The sequence below is a fragment of the Gnatocerus cornutus genome, chromosome 4 (genome assembly GCF_029298725.1).
Source record: "Gnatocerus cornutus isolate USDA-ARS CGAHR chromosome 4, icGnaCorn1.1, whole genome shotgun sequence".
NCBI lineage: Eukaryota > Metazoa > Arthropoda > Insecta > Coleoptera > Tenebrionidae > Gnatocerus > Gnatocerus cornutus.
Window position 1 is genome coordinate 272368 of NC_142236.1, and position 17351 is coordinate 289718.

The following is a 17351-nucleotide window of genomic DNA, read 5'->3' on the forward strand; positions in this document are numbered from 1 at the left end:
CGTTTGGTGATCTATTTTTAGGGGTGGCACGTGCCCGTTTTGATTCCCCGCATTTCTCTGTTTCTGTGAGCCTGATATCGGGCGTCTATATTCGCGCGGCAGTTCCGTCGACGCTGATGACGTTCGCGGGAAATCGATTGCTTGTTGTCGGCGTCGCGACGCTCCACATGCGGACGAGTGGGGGAGAGACACAATAGGAGCTCGCGTGCGGAGCGTAACAGGCGGACAAAAGCGAGAGAAAGTGAATGAGGTCATAAAGAGACGTTTCGGGGATCCCCGACGTATCTTGAAGAATGGTGGAGGATCCTAAAAAAAATTTTTTCTGTCTCAACATGTAGACAAAGGGGTAAAACTCAACCCTTAATCTAACTAGCTATGATCTTACTCATTTACGAACCAATGTTAAACTGCCTTTTATACTCGGTTCAAATTTCAGTTATTTGTAAAGCAATATTAAAGTATTGGTACTCATTTTACGCAGAATTTCACGCAGAATCCAACACTGTCCTCAACATTCCAGTACCATCAGTCAGTTGTAGCATTAAGTGATATTAATGAAAGCACGCGCGCCTGCTATTAAATAACAATTTATTTACAAAATTTACATCCATGTTCTTCTTGGAAGCCAACATCTGTCAAAGACTTGACCAATTCTTGTAGGAAAATAAAATAAAATAAAATAAAACATCTAGATAACTAAAAACTCACAACATTCATTCTTTCTTTCTCTCCTTCTAATATAATTTTACTAAAATCAGAGTCAACCAATAAAAAAGTGAGCATCGATCATTTCCCGAACTTGGACGCTATCGTGTACAAAGAATTCAACAATTGCAAAGCTCTGCTGTCTTGATTATCCCCAGCCAACTGGGGAGCAACGATTCCATAATTTGAGTTTCCCTTGTTTTGGTAGTGATCAGAGCTCGCCGTGTCAAGAATCTCCGCTTTCGGAGCCAAAAGTGTCTGCACAGGGACGGCCTGAGTGGAATTGCTCCCACATTCGTTAATCAAAAGAAGAATCAAGCGCCGCGTCAACGGGTTACTTTCAATTTCTTTCATTTTCGCCAAAAACTCATCTTCTGTGGTGTTGAGCTTCTTGAGAATCCTCTGCAACCTGTTGGTGTCGTCGTTCTTCGTCGTGTTCATGAAGTCGATCAAGATCCCATGGACTTGCGTGGAGTTGAGACCGATGTGTGGCAATGCGTGGAGTTCGTATTTGATTTCGTGGTGCTCGTCTTTGATGACTTCAGGCGCTTCCGTTTCCGTCGTCACAAAAGTCGGTTCGGTTGTGCCGAAATTCTCGTTTATGGACGCGGGATCGAAAGAGAACGCCTTCTTCCAGAGGTGGTTAACATCCGGCGATGTCGTCCAGTGGTCTTCCGGAAGCTGTGTTGAACTCTTCGTGGTCTCTTCGTTCTTCAACTTGTTTAGTTGGGAGATGAATGACTGGCTGTCGGCTCCTTGGAGGTTCTCCGAGTCTGAAAGCGAATTCGAGGTGTTCAACGCGATTAGATAACCCCACGTTGGTCGGACGGATGGCAGAGTTGGGTAGAATGGAGGGAAACTCGACTTGGAGTCGGCGTCCGAAAAGTTCAACAGCTCGTCGTCAGCGAGGTCTTCGGTTTCTGGAGGCTCAGTTGGACGGATCTCCTCAAGAACTTTACGGAAAGTCGCCGGATCGTCGAGGTACGAAGACAGTGCTTGAGTGAAGACCTTCGCGAGTTGGCGCACTTTGGGCTCTGTTTGAACAGGACCTTTGGAATTCTGAGTTTCAAGGTCCTCACTGCTTTTAGTGACTTGCTCCTCGGAGAAGAGCTCATTGTAGCGGTCCATGGTCATCTGAGTCAGCAGTTCCGTGAGTTTCTTCTTCTCCTCCACGTCGTTCTAAAAATACAACAATAACACTTCTATCAGAAGAAGACACGACTTACCTTGCTTAGATCCTCTTCAGCACCTTCCCCGTCCCCTTCTTCTTTCTCCCCCGCGATGCCATCCAAAGCATTTGCAAAATACACCGCAAGTGTATGGAGGGTCTGTGGCCCGGCCGAAGGAGGAATCACCAATCCAGGTCTGGGCTCGGTGAAGTTCCCAGCCATTTCAGCCAACGTGGTGATCATACTGTCCACGTCTTCGAAAGTTGATGGTAATGTCGGTTTTGCGGTGGTAAAGGGCGTCGGCAGCGTCGGCTCTGGGGTTGAAGGATCCACGAAAGGACTTGCTGAAGAAATTTTATACGCCGGCACAGTAGGAGTCGCCGAACTATAAACAGGTTTGGCGGCCACATCTGGTTCTGGAGGAAGTTGGAAAGGTCGAGGACGAACTATTTTACCAATCCGACTGGAAGTTGTTGGAGTGATGTTTTTCGTAACGAAGAAACCAGTGGTGGCTGTTGTGGCTTTTGGTCTTACTGTACTGCTTTCAATAGAGTTGAGCGATAAAGGCTGAGGACTAAACGAACTCTTAGGATAAAACGTAGTTTTCGGAGCTTTCGTAGTTTGCACTTTACCAAAGAACCGAACTTGAGGAACTCCTCTGTTGTAACTATCAGCCACTGTTAAAATCTCCGCCTTCTCTCCTTTCACCACCGGAGATGGAGTCGCTCCAAAGAGCGACTTTGACAAATGAATGATTTTCCTTTCTGGAGGTTTCGTTGTTGTCGTCGTCGAAGCCACCGATGGCGTCGTTGCTCCACTTTTCACAAACTTGCCATAAACAGTTGCGTGGTCAAGCACCCTCGCAGTGGTACCTCCACTTCTTGGCGTGGTATTGAAAGAGCCATCAGAAGGCGCCGTAACATTCACAGTTCGTTCTGTGGTGGTCGTCTGGAAGGTCACCGGCAAAGATTTGTCGGTGCGGCCAATGTTAAACAGTTCAGTTGTTGGATTGGTTCCACCAAACGGTGGTAAGAGTGTCGTGGTTAAACCTCTTAGAGTCGTTCCAACTTGATTGCCAAAGAACGGTCTTCCACTGTTGAAAGGCTGCGTGGTCAAATACTGAGGAGTCACTGAAGAAATGGTAGCATAAGACTTTGTCGAGTGATATTTTGGTTCTTTAATATCACTATAAGTTTCTCTGTGGTTTGGATACGGATTGGTAACTTTCCGTTCTTGATCTATTCTGTTGAACGAATTCTTAACAAAAGACGCCGTTTCTTGCGTAATTTGCGTTTCATCAGATTCACTGGGTTCCAATCTTCTGGTAACGATGTCGTTTTTGGTAAAGAAACCCTTTGGTTTGATGGTACCATCTTTAGCATCCGTGGTAACTTTTTTCTGAGGAGATACACTCAATGGTAGAGGTTGTTGGGTGCTAGATTTCGTACTCAAAACGTTATTGTTAGATTTTAGAGTGCTGGTACCAAAATCTTCGCTGAAGGTAAAAGACGGTGCTCTAACATTAGTGCTCTGTGGAGTCGCTTTTGAAAAGACAGTGCTTTCGGTGGTCGACACAAAGTTATAATTTTGACCACTGGTCTGTGCAGAAAACTCAGTTCTTGTTGAGCCGAATTGTCCATTGTTAAAACTGCTTTGATCATCAAAGTTCTGATTCTGATCCTGACGTTGATTATCGAATTGTGTTGAAAAGTGGTTTCTTTCAGTGGTCGAAGCAAAGTTCTCAAATTGTGTTGAAGATACCACACTCCTTTCAGTTGTTGAAGCGTAGTTCTGACTTTGATGCGTTAATTGGCTGTTGGACCGTGTTGAAAAAGAATTCCTCTCATTGCTTAGCCTTTCTGTCTTTCTGTTTTTATTGATGAAAGGTGAAGGTTGATTGTTGAATTGGTTTCTTTCAGTTGTTGAAACCTTCTGGTTATTGACTCGTGTTGAAAACTGGTTTTGATCGCCGTTGTACCTGAAAGGTGCCGGCTGACTGTTGAATGAACTCTGACTTCTATTTTGGTTCACTTTCACCCTGTTAGAATTCTGTTGTTTAACTGGTTTTCTTCTTTGCGGCGTCCTCGTACTCTTCCTTTCTTCATTATCGACCGACGCCTGCTTCTGGAACTGCACCGGTTTCCTCCCCCTGTGATTTTTTCGTCCTTCTTCCTCCTCCTCCTTGTTCCGGAAAGGTGCCGGTCTGTTCAACCCATTTCTTACGAAATCTGAAGAAGAAGACTTTGATAGATCGTTGTTGTCAACTTCTCTATACTCGGACGCGTGGTTTGTGTACATTCTTCGGTTTTCATTTTTAACAACAGACACCGAAGATCGTTCTTCCATCCTCATAACAGCACCATGATTCTGAACTTTTCTCGAAGACTTTCTTCGTGCGTTTTCTTCCCTCAGCTGCTCGGCGCTCTCTTCATATAAACTCGGCGAGTTGGTACAGTTGACTTTGAACCACCACTCGCAGATAAGCTCCGATTGCTGGAAGATGGTTCCATTGGGGCAGAGGAACGAAATCTTCTTGTTTTCTTCACAAATATGGAAAACCTATGAAAAAGAAATGATGGAGGTAACGATAACAATGAAACTCACTTGACAGTCGGTTTCCAGATCCGCGTAGTAACCGGAGTCGACATCCCGACAACTAAAAGTCGTCCTGGGGATGTGGGAGAGGACCGGAAAGTCGACTCCGGGTTTCCCTTGGACTCCTTGATAGAAAAAAAAGTCACTCTCGTCCAGTTTTGTGTGGTTCTCCGTGGCTACATCGTCGATCTTCTGAGCGTTGACTAACATGGGTCTCACGCAATAGGCGGCGTAGAAAAGTATCGCCAAACCTGAAAAAAAAAACATAAAACTGTGGGTTCGTCGCTTACGTTGAAGTCTCCTCATGAATTGTAATCAATCATTGAAATTGACGACTATGCATCAAACCGGCGCTTGGAAACAATAGAATTGATGTCAAAGTGTTGCAAGGCTTCGATTTAATAGGACGTTTACGATGTAAGACATGAAATTGCCACAAAACGGTTGCAGTTTATATCTATTTCAGTTTGCTTTTCCACTTCCAGCATTTAAATTACTTAAAAATTTGCATATGCGTTAACGAGCTTATGTAAGAGGCATTGTTCATCCTCCTCCAATTACTTTAATGCTTCAGTTAACACTTGGATCGTGGAAGTTACAAAATCGAAGAATTTCTTCAAACTAGTTATGCGATCTAAAGACATCCGCCGATTAACATTGATACTATATAGTTACAAAATTCATCCTTTATTGTGTCATCGACAGAGAAAGAACTTCTTTAGCTAATGCGGCATTTACAATATTCCACGACGCGACTACATAATTGTACAATTAATTATTGATTGCAATTGTTTGGGTAAATGGGTCAACAAAGTAAGTGCGGCCTCGGACTTTCAACGACCAGAAGAGTGGCGCATCTTAACATTTAAACATGTAAACATGAGTAACAAATTAACTTTGTTAATCGTTCTAGGTGAAGGTCATCTAGAGTTAAAAGTTACCTAATTTGAAGATGTGGTACCTCTCCATCGTCGGCGCACTGCTGCAACAGAAACCAAAATTAATACCACAAATCGACGTGTGCTGAAACGGTTTATGCAAATATTAAAAAATGAGCGTTTTCCCAGAAGTTGCCCAATTCTGAAAGTCCGAATCAAACAATAGATTGTTACATGACGGCGGTACCATGAGATTTAATAGCCGTTTAATAAAAGCGATTTTAACGAAAAGTGTTCGTCGCTTATCGCGGCGTTGAAATCTCTCCAAAAAACCGACTTTGAGGCAACATTTCCAAAAAAATTTTTATTCGCGCGTTCTAATAAAATTTGTATAGCACACTGCTTTCTTCCCGTCGGCCCTTTTTCCTATTTTCGGCACTAGAATTCGATGTTTCGTTAAAGTTAAATTAGTAAAATCCTTCGCAACAATGAATGGAACGCACTTATAATAACCCAATTCAGCGTGAGAAAGCGTTATGAAACGCGCTTTTTGTCTTTGCGCTACCGAAAAAATTATCTCTCGAGAGGCGTAATCGAAATGACAAGAGGTTACCGTTACACTTCCTCGTGTTATTTGCGCGAAGACACGAAGCTCACTGAAGTGATTAGAAATATCAAAGTGTTAAAACGTTGGATGCCTTGACCTTAAACAGAAAATGAAGATGAACTCGAAATTGTGCAACGGTGACTGTGGTGCTGAAATGAAGAAAGTTTATTTTTTCAGGAAATTTGTTTGACCTGATTAGTTAAAACAACACTTGAGAGCACATTTAATTTTGCCATTCCAAGAAGGAAGAGAAATTATTTGTGCATCCATTACAATGACAAAAATAATTCTTTCTTCATTTATGGTAAACAGAATGACATCACACGTTGGAAATGAGCATCAACTTTCTTCATCTTGATAACAGTTTCCCCAGGAAACCATAACAATGTTGCTGTCCATCTTCAAACCGTCAATTAACTCGTAATTATCCGAGGTCGCTCTTAATTTACGGCGGTGAAGCAAACGGCAAATGACTTTTTCTTCGGGTTCGTAACCTTGAGATAACATCCTCTTTAACCTATCGTGGAAATCCGCCGATATCCTTGTTCCGTGTGATCGCTGACCTGCCACCTTTAAACTTTCACTTGCGCCGCACAATTTTTTCGTGCTTTCGATGGAAAAACGAGTAATGTTGAAATAATTACAATTGTTCTTAATTTAACAGTGAAGGTCAAGTGCGAAAAGAACCTTTAAGTTCAAAATAATTGCACTGCTCACATTCGTGCCACTTGCAGATTTGATCCGAATCCTGTTTGCCGTCAAGGCTGCGATGGGATAAATGTTATGATAAATTTGAATTTGACCCTTGGATCTTTAATTACCATCGAGTCTAAAATTTTCTAAAGAGTTACAATGAAGAAACTTTTCAATCTTTGATTGGAGCTCACGACTGTACTAGTGAAATCTGTGGAAATATTTATGCGTCACTTTCTTGCAGAGGTCAGGGTCAGCGCAAAAATGAATTTCTTGCATCGAACTCTTCGACAAAGAAGGAACAAAATCTAACGATGGACAGTTACCATCAGCGGTTAATCATTTAATTACAGAACTTTTCGTGACTCGGCGTCGTGTCTAAAGACCTTAAGATCGCTGGTATAAATCTTACGGGCAATTAGATGAGGACTTTCCCCAATCAATTGTGTAATGAGTGATATTTTCAAGCTCACGTGCTCCGGGTGGTGTCTTTGAGTGTGCGAACGCCTGCGGCAATATTACGACCTTAGCACGGCCTTATCACCGTCAATAGAATTTCAAAGACGAATATTTAACGTTTCATAACTCTTCTGTTGGTCATAATGGAGTAATTAAGTTATTAATTCCAAATTCTCACAATGCAACGCGCGTTGGTATTTAACCCGTCCAAGAAAAAATTGCTAAACCTTCTCACGGAGGCGCATTTGTTACCAAACGTAATAATTTCAATTTCAATGAAGAAAGTGTTGCTTTCTAAGGCCGACAGTGACCATACGAATCGAAAATTGATTCGACGGGTAAAATGTCAGCTAGATTTTGATCTGCACGCGGCTAATTTCAATGATTGGAGGAAGAATCATCGATCACCGCCAACCTTGATTGAATAATCCCAATTAAAAACAAATCGACACACATTTTTGGTACTTTAAATGTCATCTCGACTTTACCAGCGGCCTTGTTGGCAATTGGAACGTCGTTTTAAGGAAGATCAATTAAAAAATCATCTTTGCGAATGATTTCAGAAATTTCCGAAATGTCTTCATGTTCGCAGCAGGTCAAGGAAGACATGAGAACTGAAGCACCACAATCACTTGACCGTCAAAGAAAAGTCGTGAACACTGCTGCGAACGTTTTTTCCCATCGCATCGCAATCGACGGTTATTTATAATATTTATTTTTAATTTAGAAAGGTCAGAATGCATTTGCATTGTTTCGAGTCAAGTGGTTTCAATGTGATCAGCGCGCGTCTTAAATTTCGAAAATGCGACGACAATCGCAAGCGAAAGGAGACGTTGCATTCCTAATTTTTTATCGTTGCCATAAAGCTAACTACATCAATGATATAACGTCTAAAATTCGGCACTTTCATTTATTAATCGACATTTCCAGTACATACTTGACTAATTTTTTAGCGTGTAAGGAGACTTTCGCTTGAAAAGGTCGCATCAGTGAATGTGCTACAAGCATATTTCGCATCCGCCAGCGTTATTATTTTTCTTTCAATCAAATGAATCGTCGCTTCTGATGGGAACCGCCGCGTCTTCACCGGTAGCCGATGAAAGCAGATGCGCAACTTTCCCCTTCATTTAATTATTTAGATAAAATTCCTTGAGTAGCATGAGATTTCCTGAAGACTTATCAAGATGTGCGAAACAATTCAATCGATTTTTTTACATAATCTTGTTACAGTTACGTCTGCGGTTGCGTCATGTAGTGTAGCTTTGACCTATGATGGTACTAACTAATAATGCACGGTAACCTAAATCCGCGAAATGTTAATTATAGAGATAACGGGATTTTCAATGCATTTTTCTGACTGTTCTATTTTGCAATCTTTTTCGATAAACTTCATTTGACGGGACAAATTAACATTTGCAACGACCTTCCTACTTGATGGGGCATCAATTTCCTTTCGCAACGACCGCTCTGAATTAAATAACACGAATTGGCTTCTGGGCCGAAAATGGAGCTCATTTATCAAGCCGGCATTGAACACCGTGTGAAGAGTCTTTGCAAGATGGCATTTTCTTGGTCTTGTTAGCAATCATGTCGTAAATTAGTGGTGACTGGAGGCTATTATCTTCACATTCGAAGAATAAACTTTAATTCTCTCAAGTCATGTTATGACTTTTACTTTTACATATTCGTCAGAGTCAAAAACTTGAGATTTTGAAGGCAAAATGTTATAAATAACAAATGAATACATCCTTTAAGCTTCCTATTTGAGTCCATAGAAAGCTCGATCAGTGAGTATAATTACATTGTTTCAACTTTCAATTGTACACAAGTAAAAAACTTTGATTGTTTTCATTTTATAGTCCCATGAAATCCATAATCCTCATAAGTTGATTTCGAAACATTTTCGTTTCGAAACCAATAAACTAAACAGGAGATGACTACATTATCCCCGACCTATGCCAAAGACCGGTTCTAAAAAGAGGCTAAAAATTAATTTAGTACGAACCTGTTTAAATGAATTACTCCAAATAATTATCCCAAGCAGCACAATCACAGTGGGCGCCGCGTGAGAACGTGACACGTGATCCGAAGACAAGAGCGCATCGACGGCACTCGGAAGACTGAAGATAGCAAAGCTCGCTTGACTTGAAGATGTCGAGATGAACCCAAACAATCGCTCTCTCCAACGTTTCTTAATCAGAGTCCGACCTTTCACAACACTCACACGCATTGCTAACAAAGGCCAACAATTGCTTGGAAACTGTGAAAGATGAAAAAGTTCACAGCTCCCTCCTTGGACTCGACCAAATTATAACAATCGAATGAAATATGATAGAGGATGACTCTTCACCTTTGGGCAAATGCCGCCGGAGAAGGACGAAGACGAGGAACTGGAATCATTCTAAGCACAGCGAATTAATAATAGTTAAATCGTTATTTGGGTCAAAAGAGGACTTTCGTTGTCTAATTGGATGTGAGTTTAATTCCCCATTCATTAGTTTAAGGAAGTAGTTATAAATATCGTTAAAACTAATAATTTGCGGATGTTCTCAGGAATTTTCAAGACAATGGGAATTTCACCCAAGAAAAATCCGTATTTTTTGCTATAATGATTTTTATTAATCATCATAAAAAATAATTCACTTTTTCAAATCGCTTTAGTAAAAGAACAAAATCATTCGCTGAAAATATAAATTAACATCATCCAAAATCATGTAAACTTACTTTGTTTAAATATCATTATCACAACTCAAACTAGTTAAATAATACTTAAAAGTTAAAATCCTATCAATAGTTAAAATCTGGAGATTTGTAACAATAACAAAAAGAAAATTACGGATGTTGGCCGTAAATAGGACGTCCGCACTCTATGTAAAGGTCCCAAAGTTTCAGAGCGGTACCCATTTCCACCATTTGCCCATCAAGCCCATCGTAAATCAATCGATTGTTGTTGAGCGCGTTCCGTAAATGACTGCAAAGAAAACCGTCAGAAAACACGTTCACAAAACGTGATTTTAACGACCAACCTGACTTTCTTGTACGGAACGGAAGCCTTGAAAATCCATTCGATGGTGGCGCAAAGTTTAGCCCGCGAACAATCGAAAGACACATATCTAGCGATGCCATAAAAGTTGTTCATTTTAGGAACAGTGTAAAGAAGATAAATGGTCACTCCACCCTGCAAAATCAATTCAATTCATGTTGTCAAAAAGTCCCAACTCACATTATCCAACGACATGACTTCCTTCTCGGTCTGCGGCGAAAACACCCACTTATTCGAACTGTACGCTATCTTCACGCTATTCTCCTGCTTGACCTTGATCAGCAAAAACACGGAGTTTTCGAAATTCGGCATGTTTTGCGGCATCGCCGTCGACGTCGACGGATTGTCGTAAAATCGGGGCCCCACGTTGTACCCGCAATAATTTCCATTATCGTGGTAACTGGAGGATTGGTGGTACTGTCTCTGGTACCGTGGCGCTTCAAACGCCGAATCCATGGCGCGGTTGAGCTCGAAAAACTTTGGCTTTTGTTTGATTCCAACAGGAAGGGTGAGATTGGCGTTGCGATCTTCCAGCATGAGAATTTTCGCCAAGGCGTTAAGGGCGGCTTCGTCGTTGGGCGTGAGGGCGTTGGTCGGACTTGAGAGTTTCTTCTCCACGATGATTTCTATGTATTTTCGCAGGTAAATGATATGAGGCGAGCGGAATTCGAATTCGAGCCATTCGTCGATTTCCAGGTAGTTTTCCATGGGGTAGGTGACTTTGATGCCGCACATCAGAGAGATCTACAAAGAGTAATGAGGCGTTGAAGAGATTTTCTTGGCAACTTACGGTAACTGGAGTGACTGGTGTGACGCCACGCACCTGATGGCCGTTCCGGACTTTGACCATTTCGTCGTAGACGAGCCACAAAGACAAGCACTCTTTGCTGAGGGGGCTCGAGTTGTGAATGAGGACCTTCTTTTCAGTTCTGGAGAAACGCAAGAGTCAAAATAGGGGAAAAATGATAATTAAGAAAAAATCAAATCACCATTGAAATGACAAAAACAGTGAATTTTGAATGTTTCAATAACAGTCACCTTGTGCAAAAATGCCCGTTCTTCTTGAACGCCATCTTTGGATAGAGTCCGGAACTGATGACGGCCTTCACAAGAGGCCAATTCTCAGAGTGCGTGTTCAAGGCCATTATGGATGTTCCATTAGGAGGTACGAATTTGGCCGCCCTTAGTTGCCCCAACAGTTGTGACCTCGTCTTAAGTATCGTTTCCATAGTGGATGGACTTATGAAAAAGTCTCGACAAAAAGTCCTTTCTCTTCTGTATTTAACAGAGTCTTGCCATTTGATAAAAGCCTTCAGGTACACCATGTGATCACTATAAGTATTTGCCATCAACGTCTTTCGCTTTTCGGCGGCGCACGTCCTCAAGTTCGCCTGCGGGGGTAGTTGAAAGGGATCCCTAAAACAAACTTTTACTCAATGCTTTCAACACAAAACAAATTACTTTTGAGCCAAAGAAGCAACAATTGTTAGAATCGGATCCAAACACTTGAAGATGACGGAATAAATGAGCATCTTCCCCAAATGTGGTTCGATGGTCAGCTGACTCAAGTACTCTCCTAAAGAAGTTAAATTCTCGTCTTTATCCAGAGCTCCCAAACACTCCAAGTTCTCGATGGCTGTCTTCACGGTGTTTGAGGATGGAGGATCCGGCGCCATCACCAAGAAGTTATAAATGGAAGTTAAATTCCCGGCCAATGTTTTAGTGTTGAGACACAACTCCTCCAAAGGTACGCGAAGAATCTCCGGAATGCGCTCATCAAGAAACGAGTTGTAACGCGCTCTGGAGAAGAGATGGAAACATACGCCTGATTGCGTCCGCCCTGCTCGGCCCGCTCTTTGCTTAACACACGCCTTGGAAATCCATTGGGTGGTCAGCGAAGACAAACCACTGCACTGTAATCAAAAAGAGTCAACAACTAGTCGAGTTGTCACCAGGAAACTTACCGAATCGTACGTTTGTACTTTCGCCTTGCCACTGTCGATAACGTAAACGACATCGTCGATGGTCAAACTGGTCTCTGCAATGTTAGTCGATAGAATAATCTTCCGAACACTGGCCAAGTTCTTGAACACGTCATGTTGTTCTCGGATGTTCATCGAGCCGTGCAAGAAGAACACCCTGTAGCTACTCTTATCCAAATCCGTCTCCATGATCCGATCATTACAGATCATAATGTCGTCATAGCCCGGCAGGAAGACCAAAACAGCCCCTGGAAGATACTCGCGGTGGACGGTGCAAATCAATCGAATCAGAAGATCGTAATTGATGTCTTCATCAGCGCACGTCTTGTAATAATGCGCTAGGAGATCCTCGCGTGGGAGCATCGGCCGCGCCGTCATATTAAGAAGCTGAAGGATCTCATCCAGGCGTTTCTCTTGGGCGATGGTGACAGCAGTGAAGCCTTTCCGGGACACGATATGAGCATCAGCCCCTGAAAAAACCCCATAAATTATTGAAACTCAAACGATAATTTTACCCATGCTGCAGAGTTTTTCCACCATGTCGATGCTCTCTTGAAAAACCGCCGCCATGAGCGCTGTTAAGCCAGTCGTAGTGTGTTGGTGATTCACCGGCATGTTCTCAGTGAGCATGTATTGGAGGAGTTGCGACCACGCTTGGTCGTTCTCCACCCCCACAGTGTCGACACACTGCATGATGACCTCGTCGAATTGGAAGATCTGTTCTTGGGTCAAAAACACCGAATTTTCATTGAAGATGTTTCGTTTTTCCATGACCACGGCGTCGTAACCTGTAATGTCCAACACGTCGTCCAAGAAGAACTGTTTGATGGTGTAAAGTCGCCCGGGAATTGATAAAACTTCGGCGCCGTTGAAGTAGCTTTGAAACTTCTCTACGTTGATGGTGGCCGACATGAGAATGAGCTTGATTTTAACTCCTTTCCGGAGACTCTCTCTCAGACAGATTAAGAGAAAATCTGAGAGTTTGTCGCGCTCGTGGACTTCATCGATTATAATGTGAGTAAGAGAGGACAAGACGCGATCTCCAGACATCAAACTCCTTATTAAGACGCCGTTGGTGCAGTAAATCAGGTTGCAATTGGTGCCTAGTTTCGATTCCAACCGGATGTGGTATCCGACTGTTTCCCCAATAGCTGTCCCTCGTTCTTGCGAGACGCGCTCCGCCACTGAGACCGCAGAAATCCGTCGAGGCTGCGTGCATAAAATCCTACACGCCTCGTTTCTTTCTCGCGCTTCGTCCATAATATACTGCGGAATTTGGGTGGTTTTTCCAGATCCAGTCTCTGACGAGATGATCAAAACGTCGTTTTTCCGCACTTTGTCAGTGATAATCTTCTTTAGTTCGAAAATTGGGAGCTGTTTCTGGAACTCCAGGATTTGCGCGCTGGGTCTGGGAACCCCCACTTCCGGTGGAGACCCCAAAGACAACTTCCCAAACACTTTATCGTTATAATTTAAGCGAGCGGGTTGCCTGTTGTTGTCATACGTGTACGACTGAATCACTCTATCCAACTCTCGCGCAGATTCCTGAGTAATGTCAATGTAAAACGACTCGAAATTCGACTTGTGCCCCTTTTTATAGATCGTGAGCACCCGATTCGGGTCTTTCCCATGCGATCGCGACACCAGATTATGCATCGCCGCCTTTTGATGAACATGTTTGCGCTCAAAGTTGTTCAATGTGGAAGGAAACGAAAATTCTTTGCTCGAGTCATCTGAGAGGAAAGTCTGGAAAGATTTGTCTACCTCGATGCGAAAAGTCTCCGATGTTGCTTCTAAAACGTCCATGTCCACCTTTTCCAGCCAAGACATTCTAAAATTAAGAAAATAAACTCAAAATACGAGAAAAACAAACTTCGGACCTGTGCTTCTTTTTTATACGCGACGACATGGCGGGATTCTGCACCAATAAAGTGGTTAAAACGTGGAGAGACGAATTCTGATTCGATTGCGATCACTTTGCGGTGGTTTTGTTGGTTTTTAATGAATTTTTTTCAAAGTTTAGTTTTACATAACCTTAGTTTTTGCTGTCAGTGAACAGTTGACAAAACGTCAACAAATAACAAGCAGTGGCACTCAAAATGTGGCGCGGGGTAAACAATTTTAAAATCATTCCGTTGCCGAAAAACTATGACGTGGAAATTAATAAAAGTAGAAATTTGATCTGAGATTTTTCAACAAAAAAATTGACCACAAGATCTTAGTAACTGCAAGTCGCGTTAAATGGACCAATCACACTTCCGGTCGCTTAGCATTCGACCAATCACGACCCTGTAACCACCTTTTTGATTGGCGGATTTGAATTAGAAACATTAGAAATAACGACATCATAATTTTGTTGCAATTTTCACAAATTCGAGTAATAAATACCTAATAAAATGGTGTCTCAACTTGACGATTGGGTAAAACAATTTCAACGAATTTTTCCGACTTATTAATGTTGAGGCCGCAGTGGAAATTGCAGAGCGATCGAGGCAGAAAAGATCGATTTCGCAACGAAAATCTCTTATGTATTTTATCCCCCACCCCTCAGTTTATTGGGCGGGTGCTTCAATCATTGGTTTGGGGGTGTCTCGTGTTTTTTTATAACCCAAAAGACGATTCACACCGAAAAAATCGCAATTAATTGCATAATTAATTAATTAATTTTCGACAATTAATTATTCAACAAGAACATAATGAACAATCGTAAGTAGCCATGCATCATTTTGTTAAATTGTTTGTACAATTGAAGACTCACCTGCTTCACCTAACACCACTTGAAGAATTGCACGAAAATGTGTTAAATCTTGCACCTTCAATGCTTCTAACCGGTGTGGAGGAACGACAAAGACAAACGATCCAATAAGCGCCAGCCGAGGGAATTCCAGGAAGTGAACATACCCGCTTGTTCTGCTTAACATCGCATCGCTAAGAAAGAATTCAAAACAGATATGAAATGCACACCTTATTATCTATATAATAATTCCTTATTTACATGTTTTAATCATCCAAGAATCTTTCAGATTTCTTGATGATCGCTGATCACAGCAATCAATCTTCACTTGTTGACTTTCTGGAGATAAGAAAACAAATCTTATCAAAAAATACTTGAAAATCTAATTTTCGTAACCATGCAGACGTGTCTCTTCTTCCTCGTTGTCTTCCAGTGCTGTTTCTTTGCAATTTGCGAAGAGAAAAAGGAACAACCATGGGTAACTACCCCATTGGGGAAAATTCGCGGTTACCACAAAAAATCGCCAGAAGGAAGTGCGTTCTCGGCATTTGAAGGAATTCCTTATGCGAAACCACCAATCGACCAACTTCGTTTCGAACCACCGCAACCCATCGAACCATGGGATGGGACATGGGACGCCGTCTCCGTGACTCAATGTCCACAAACTGAGCTCCTGAAGACCAACGTTGTCCATGGTGAGTCCACAAAGACAGATAACCAATGATATCACACTTCATTTCTCAGGTGAAGAAGACTGTCTCTACATGAACGTGTATGTTCCTCGAGAGCTGCCATCGAAGGACGAGAAGCTCGACGTGGTGGTGCACATCCATGGTGGGATGTTTATGTACGGAAGCGGCCATTCTTACGCCCATCCTGAGTACTTCATGGACGAAGGCGTTGTTTTTGTCAATTTCAACTACAGAATTGGAGTTTTTGGCTTCTTGAGCACTGGAGATGGTGTCGTTTCCGGTAACAACGGTTTAAAGGACCAAGTTATGGCCTTGAAATGGATCCAAAAGAACATCGCGAGTTTTGGTGGTAACCCTGACTCTGTTACATTGACTGGTTTATCGGCGGGCGCCTCCAGTGTGCATTACCATTTCTTATCGGGCATGTCTAAAGGTCTGTTTCATCGAGGGTTTTCGCAAAGCGGTGTTGCAATCAACTCTGTCGCTCTCCAAGAAAAACCCATGGAAAAAACAAGACAGTTGGCTAAAGCGGTTGGATGTGCCACCACCTCTTCGGCGGCGATAGTCAAATGTTTGAAACAACGACCTGTCCGGCAGTTGTTGACAAAAATGTCTGCAGTCTACAAGTATAACTTTTTTCCAGTGGCTCCTTTTGCGCCAGTTGTTGAGCAAGGCGGCGATTCTTTCATTTCCACGAATCCTTACTACCTTTTGGCAACCGGTAAAGTTCATGATTTACCCTGGTTGGTCTCGACAGTCTCTCACGAGGGTCTTTTCCCTGGAATGTGTAAGTCGCAATGTTATAATTTTAAACCAAACTTCACTTATATTGTACTGTTTAATAGTTGTCCACAAAGAACTTGAAACCATCGATGAAAAGTGGCGAGAACTCGCTCCTTTTCTCCTGGACTATGCAGACTCCTTTGCTACTTCAGCCTGGAACGTGGCTTCTAAAGAAATCAGAGAAGAGTACTTTAACACTGAGCCTATCAATGAAGACAACTTTGGAAAGGTGGTACAGATGTTTAGTGACCGTTTTTTGGTCGACGTCGATGCTGCTCTTAAGCTTCAAGCTCGAGCCAACAAAAGTCCAATTTACTACTATCAGTTTCGGGTTCCAAGCGATCACAACAGCAACAACAGTAAGTACAAGCAAAATTTAGGAATAATTTTAAACGGTCAAATTTAGTGGTGGCTCACGGCGAAGACGGTCAGTACTTCTTCTACGGGATGTACAATAGGAAGCCCACAGAAAACGACCAGAAGATTAAGAAACTTTTGATGGAGATGTTAATAACTTTTGTAAAAACTGGGTAAGAAACGTTCACTGCTTGTAGATGAGGCGGTTAAAAAACAGGATTTGTAGGACACCCATGATGGGTGATCGAGTTTGGACACCTGTGAGCCCTCCTGAGATACAATTCCTCAATGTCTCTTCCTCTGAACTGGAGGCGATTAAAATGGTAGGTGTGAAAGAATTGGGGCCGAAAAGCTTCTGGAACGGGTTGGGTTTCTTGGAAAACCAGAACTTGGTTTTGGTCAAGGATGAGTTGTAAATAAGAAGAAAAAGACTTGATTAAAAATTGTATTGTAATTCAAATAATGTAAAAATTGGCGGCAATACAAATTTAATGAGGTTATGTTACCCTATCGCGTACGTGTATTACTGGTTGCCTACCTTTGCATTTTACAAATTTATAAAATAATTAAATTAATTCATTACATATTATCCATTTAATACATCTAGATAATCTTTTCGGTAATTTCTTATACAACAAACATACGTAAGCAAAT

The 17351-nt window shown here is 42.1% G+C and overlaps 3 protein-coding genes across 5 annotated transcripts; 1 reads left to right on the forward strand and 2 right to left on the reverse strand.

Moving 5' to 3' along the window:
* Positions 1-613: 613 nt before the first annotated feature.
* Positions 614-9178, reverse strand: LOC148175633 (uncharacterized). Of its 3 annotated transcripts, none has more exons than XM_088034453.1 (5): positions 9112-9178; positions 5411-5451; positions 4479-4720; positions 1932-4433; positions 614-1884 (listed from the first exon to the last, which is right to left on the reverse strand). In XM_088034453.1, exons 2-5 carry the CDS (start codon positions 5436-5438, stop codon positions 787-789), a joined length of 3870 nt encoding a protein of 1289 aa, XP_087890579.1. In that variant the 5' UTR covers positions 5439-5451; positions 9112-9178; the 3' UTR covers positions 614-786. The 3 variants fall into 3 exon arrangements, with proteins under 3 accessions (XP_087890579.1, XP_087890578.1, XP_087890577.1); XM_088034452.1 differs by lacking the exon at positions 9112-9178 and adding an exon at positions 5961-5995; XM_088034451.1 differs by lacking the exons at positions 5411-5451; positions 9112-9178 and having other exon boundaries at positions 4479-4868.
* A 524-nt stretch (positions 9179-9702) lies between these two features.
* Positions 9703-14248, reverse strand: LOC148175634 (3'-5' RNA helicase YTHDC2-like). Its single transcript, XM_088034411.1, has 9 exons — positions 14012-14248; positions 12647-13962; positions 12114-12601; positions 11611-12062; positions 11188-11565; positions 10940-11078; positions 10330-10893; positions 10133-10284; positions 9703-10077 (listed from the first exon to the last, which is right to left on the reverse strand). Exons 1-9 carry the CDS (start codon positions 14038-14040, stop codon positions 9939-9941), a joined length of 3657 nt encoding a protein of 1218 aa, XP_087890537.1. The 5' UTR covers positions 14041-14248; the 3' UTR covers positions 9703-9938.
* A 973-nt stretch (positions 14249-15221) lies between these two features.
* On the forward strand, positions 15222-17139 carry LOC148175635 (carboxylic ester hydrolase-like). Its single transcript, XM_088034035.1, has 5 exons — positions 15222-15560; positions 15610-16344; positions 16403-16699; positions 16747-16870; positions 16924-17139. The coding sequence occupies exons 1-5, from the start codon at positions 15263-15265 to the stop codon at positions 17111-17113; spliced, it is 1644 nt and encodes a 547-aa protein (XP_087890161.1). The 5' UTR covers positions 15222-15262; the 3' UTR covers positions 17114-17139.
* The last annotated feature ends 212 nt before the right edge of the window (positions 17140-17351 follow it).

Coding starts and splice junctions, on each gene's coding strand:
- LOC148175633 (XM_088034451.1), bottom strand. CDS start 4,775: ATGAGGAGACTTCAACGTAAGCGACGAACCCACAGTTTTATGTTTTTT. Junction 4,434..4,478: donor ATCTGGAAACCGACTGTCAA/GTGAGTTTCATT, acceptor TCTTTTTCATAG/GTTTTCCATATTTGTGAAGA. Junction 1,885..1,931: donor CTGAAGAGGATCTAAGCAAG/GTAAGTCGTGTC, acceptor TTGTATTTTTAG/AACGACGTGGAGGAGAAGAA.
- LOC148175634 (XM_088034411.1), bottom strand. CDS start 14,040: ATGTCGTCGCGTATAAAAAAGAAGCACAG. Junction 11,566..11,610: donor GTTGCTTCTTTGGCTCAAAA/GTAATTTGTTTT, acceptor AGTTTGTTTTAG/GGATCCCTTTCAACTACCCC. Junction 11,079..11,187: donor AACGGGCATTTTTGCACAAG/GTGACTGTTATT, acceptor GCGTTTCTCCAG/AACTGAAAAGAAGGTCCTCA.
- LOC148175635 (XM_088034035.1), top strand. CDS start 15,263: ATGCAGACGTGTCTCTTCTTCCTCGTTGTCTTCCAGTGCTGTTTCTTT. Junction 16,345..16,402: donor GGGTCTTTTCCCTGGAATGT/GTAAGTCGCAAT, acceptor ACTGTTTAATAG/TTGTCCACAAAGAACTTGAA. Junction 16,700..16,746: donor CGATCACAACAGCAACAACA/GTAAGTACAAGC, acceptor GGTCAAATTTAG/TGGTGGCTCACGGCGAAGAC.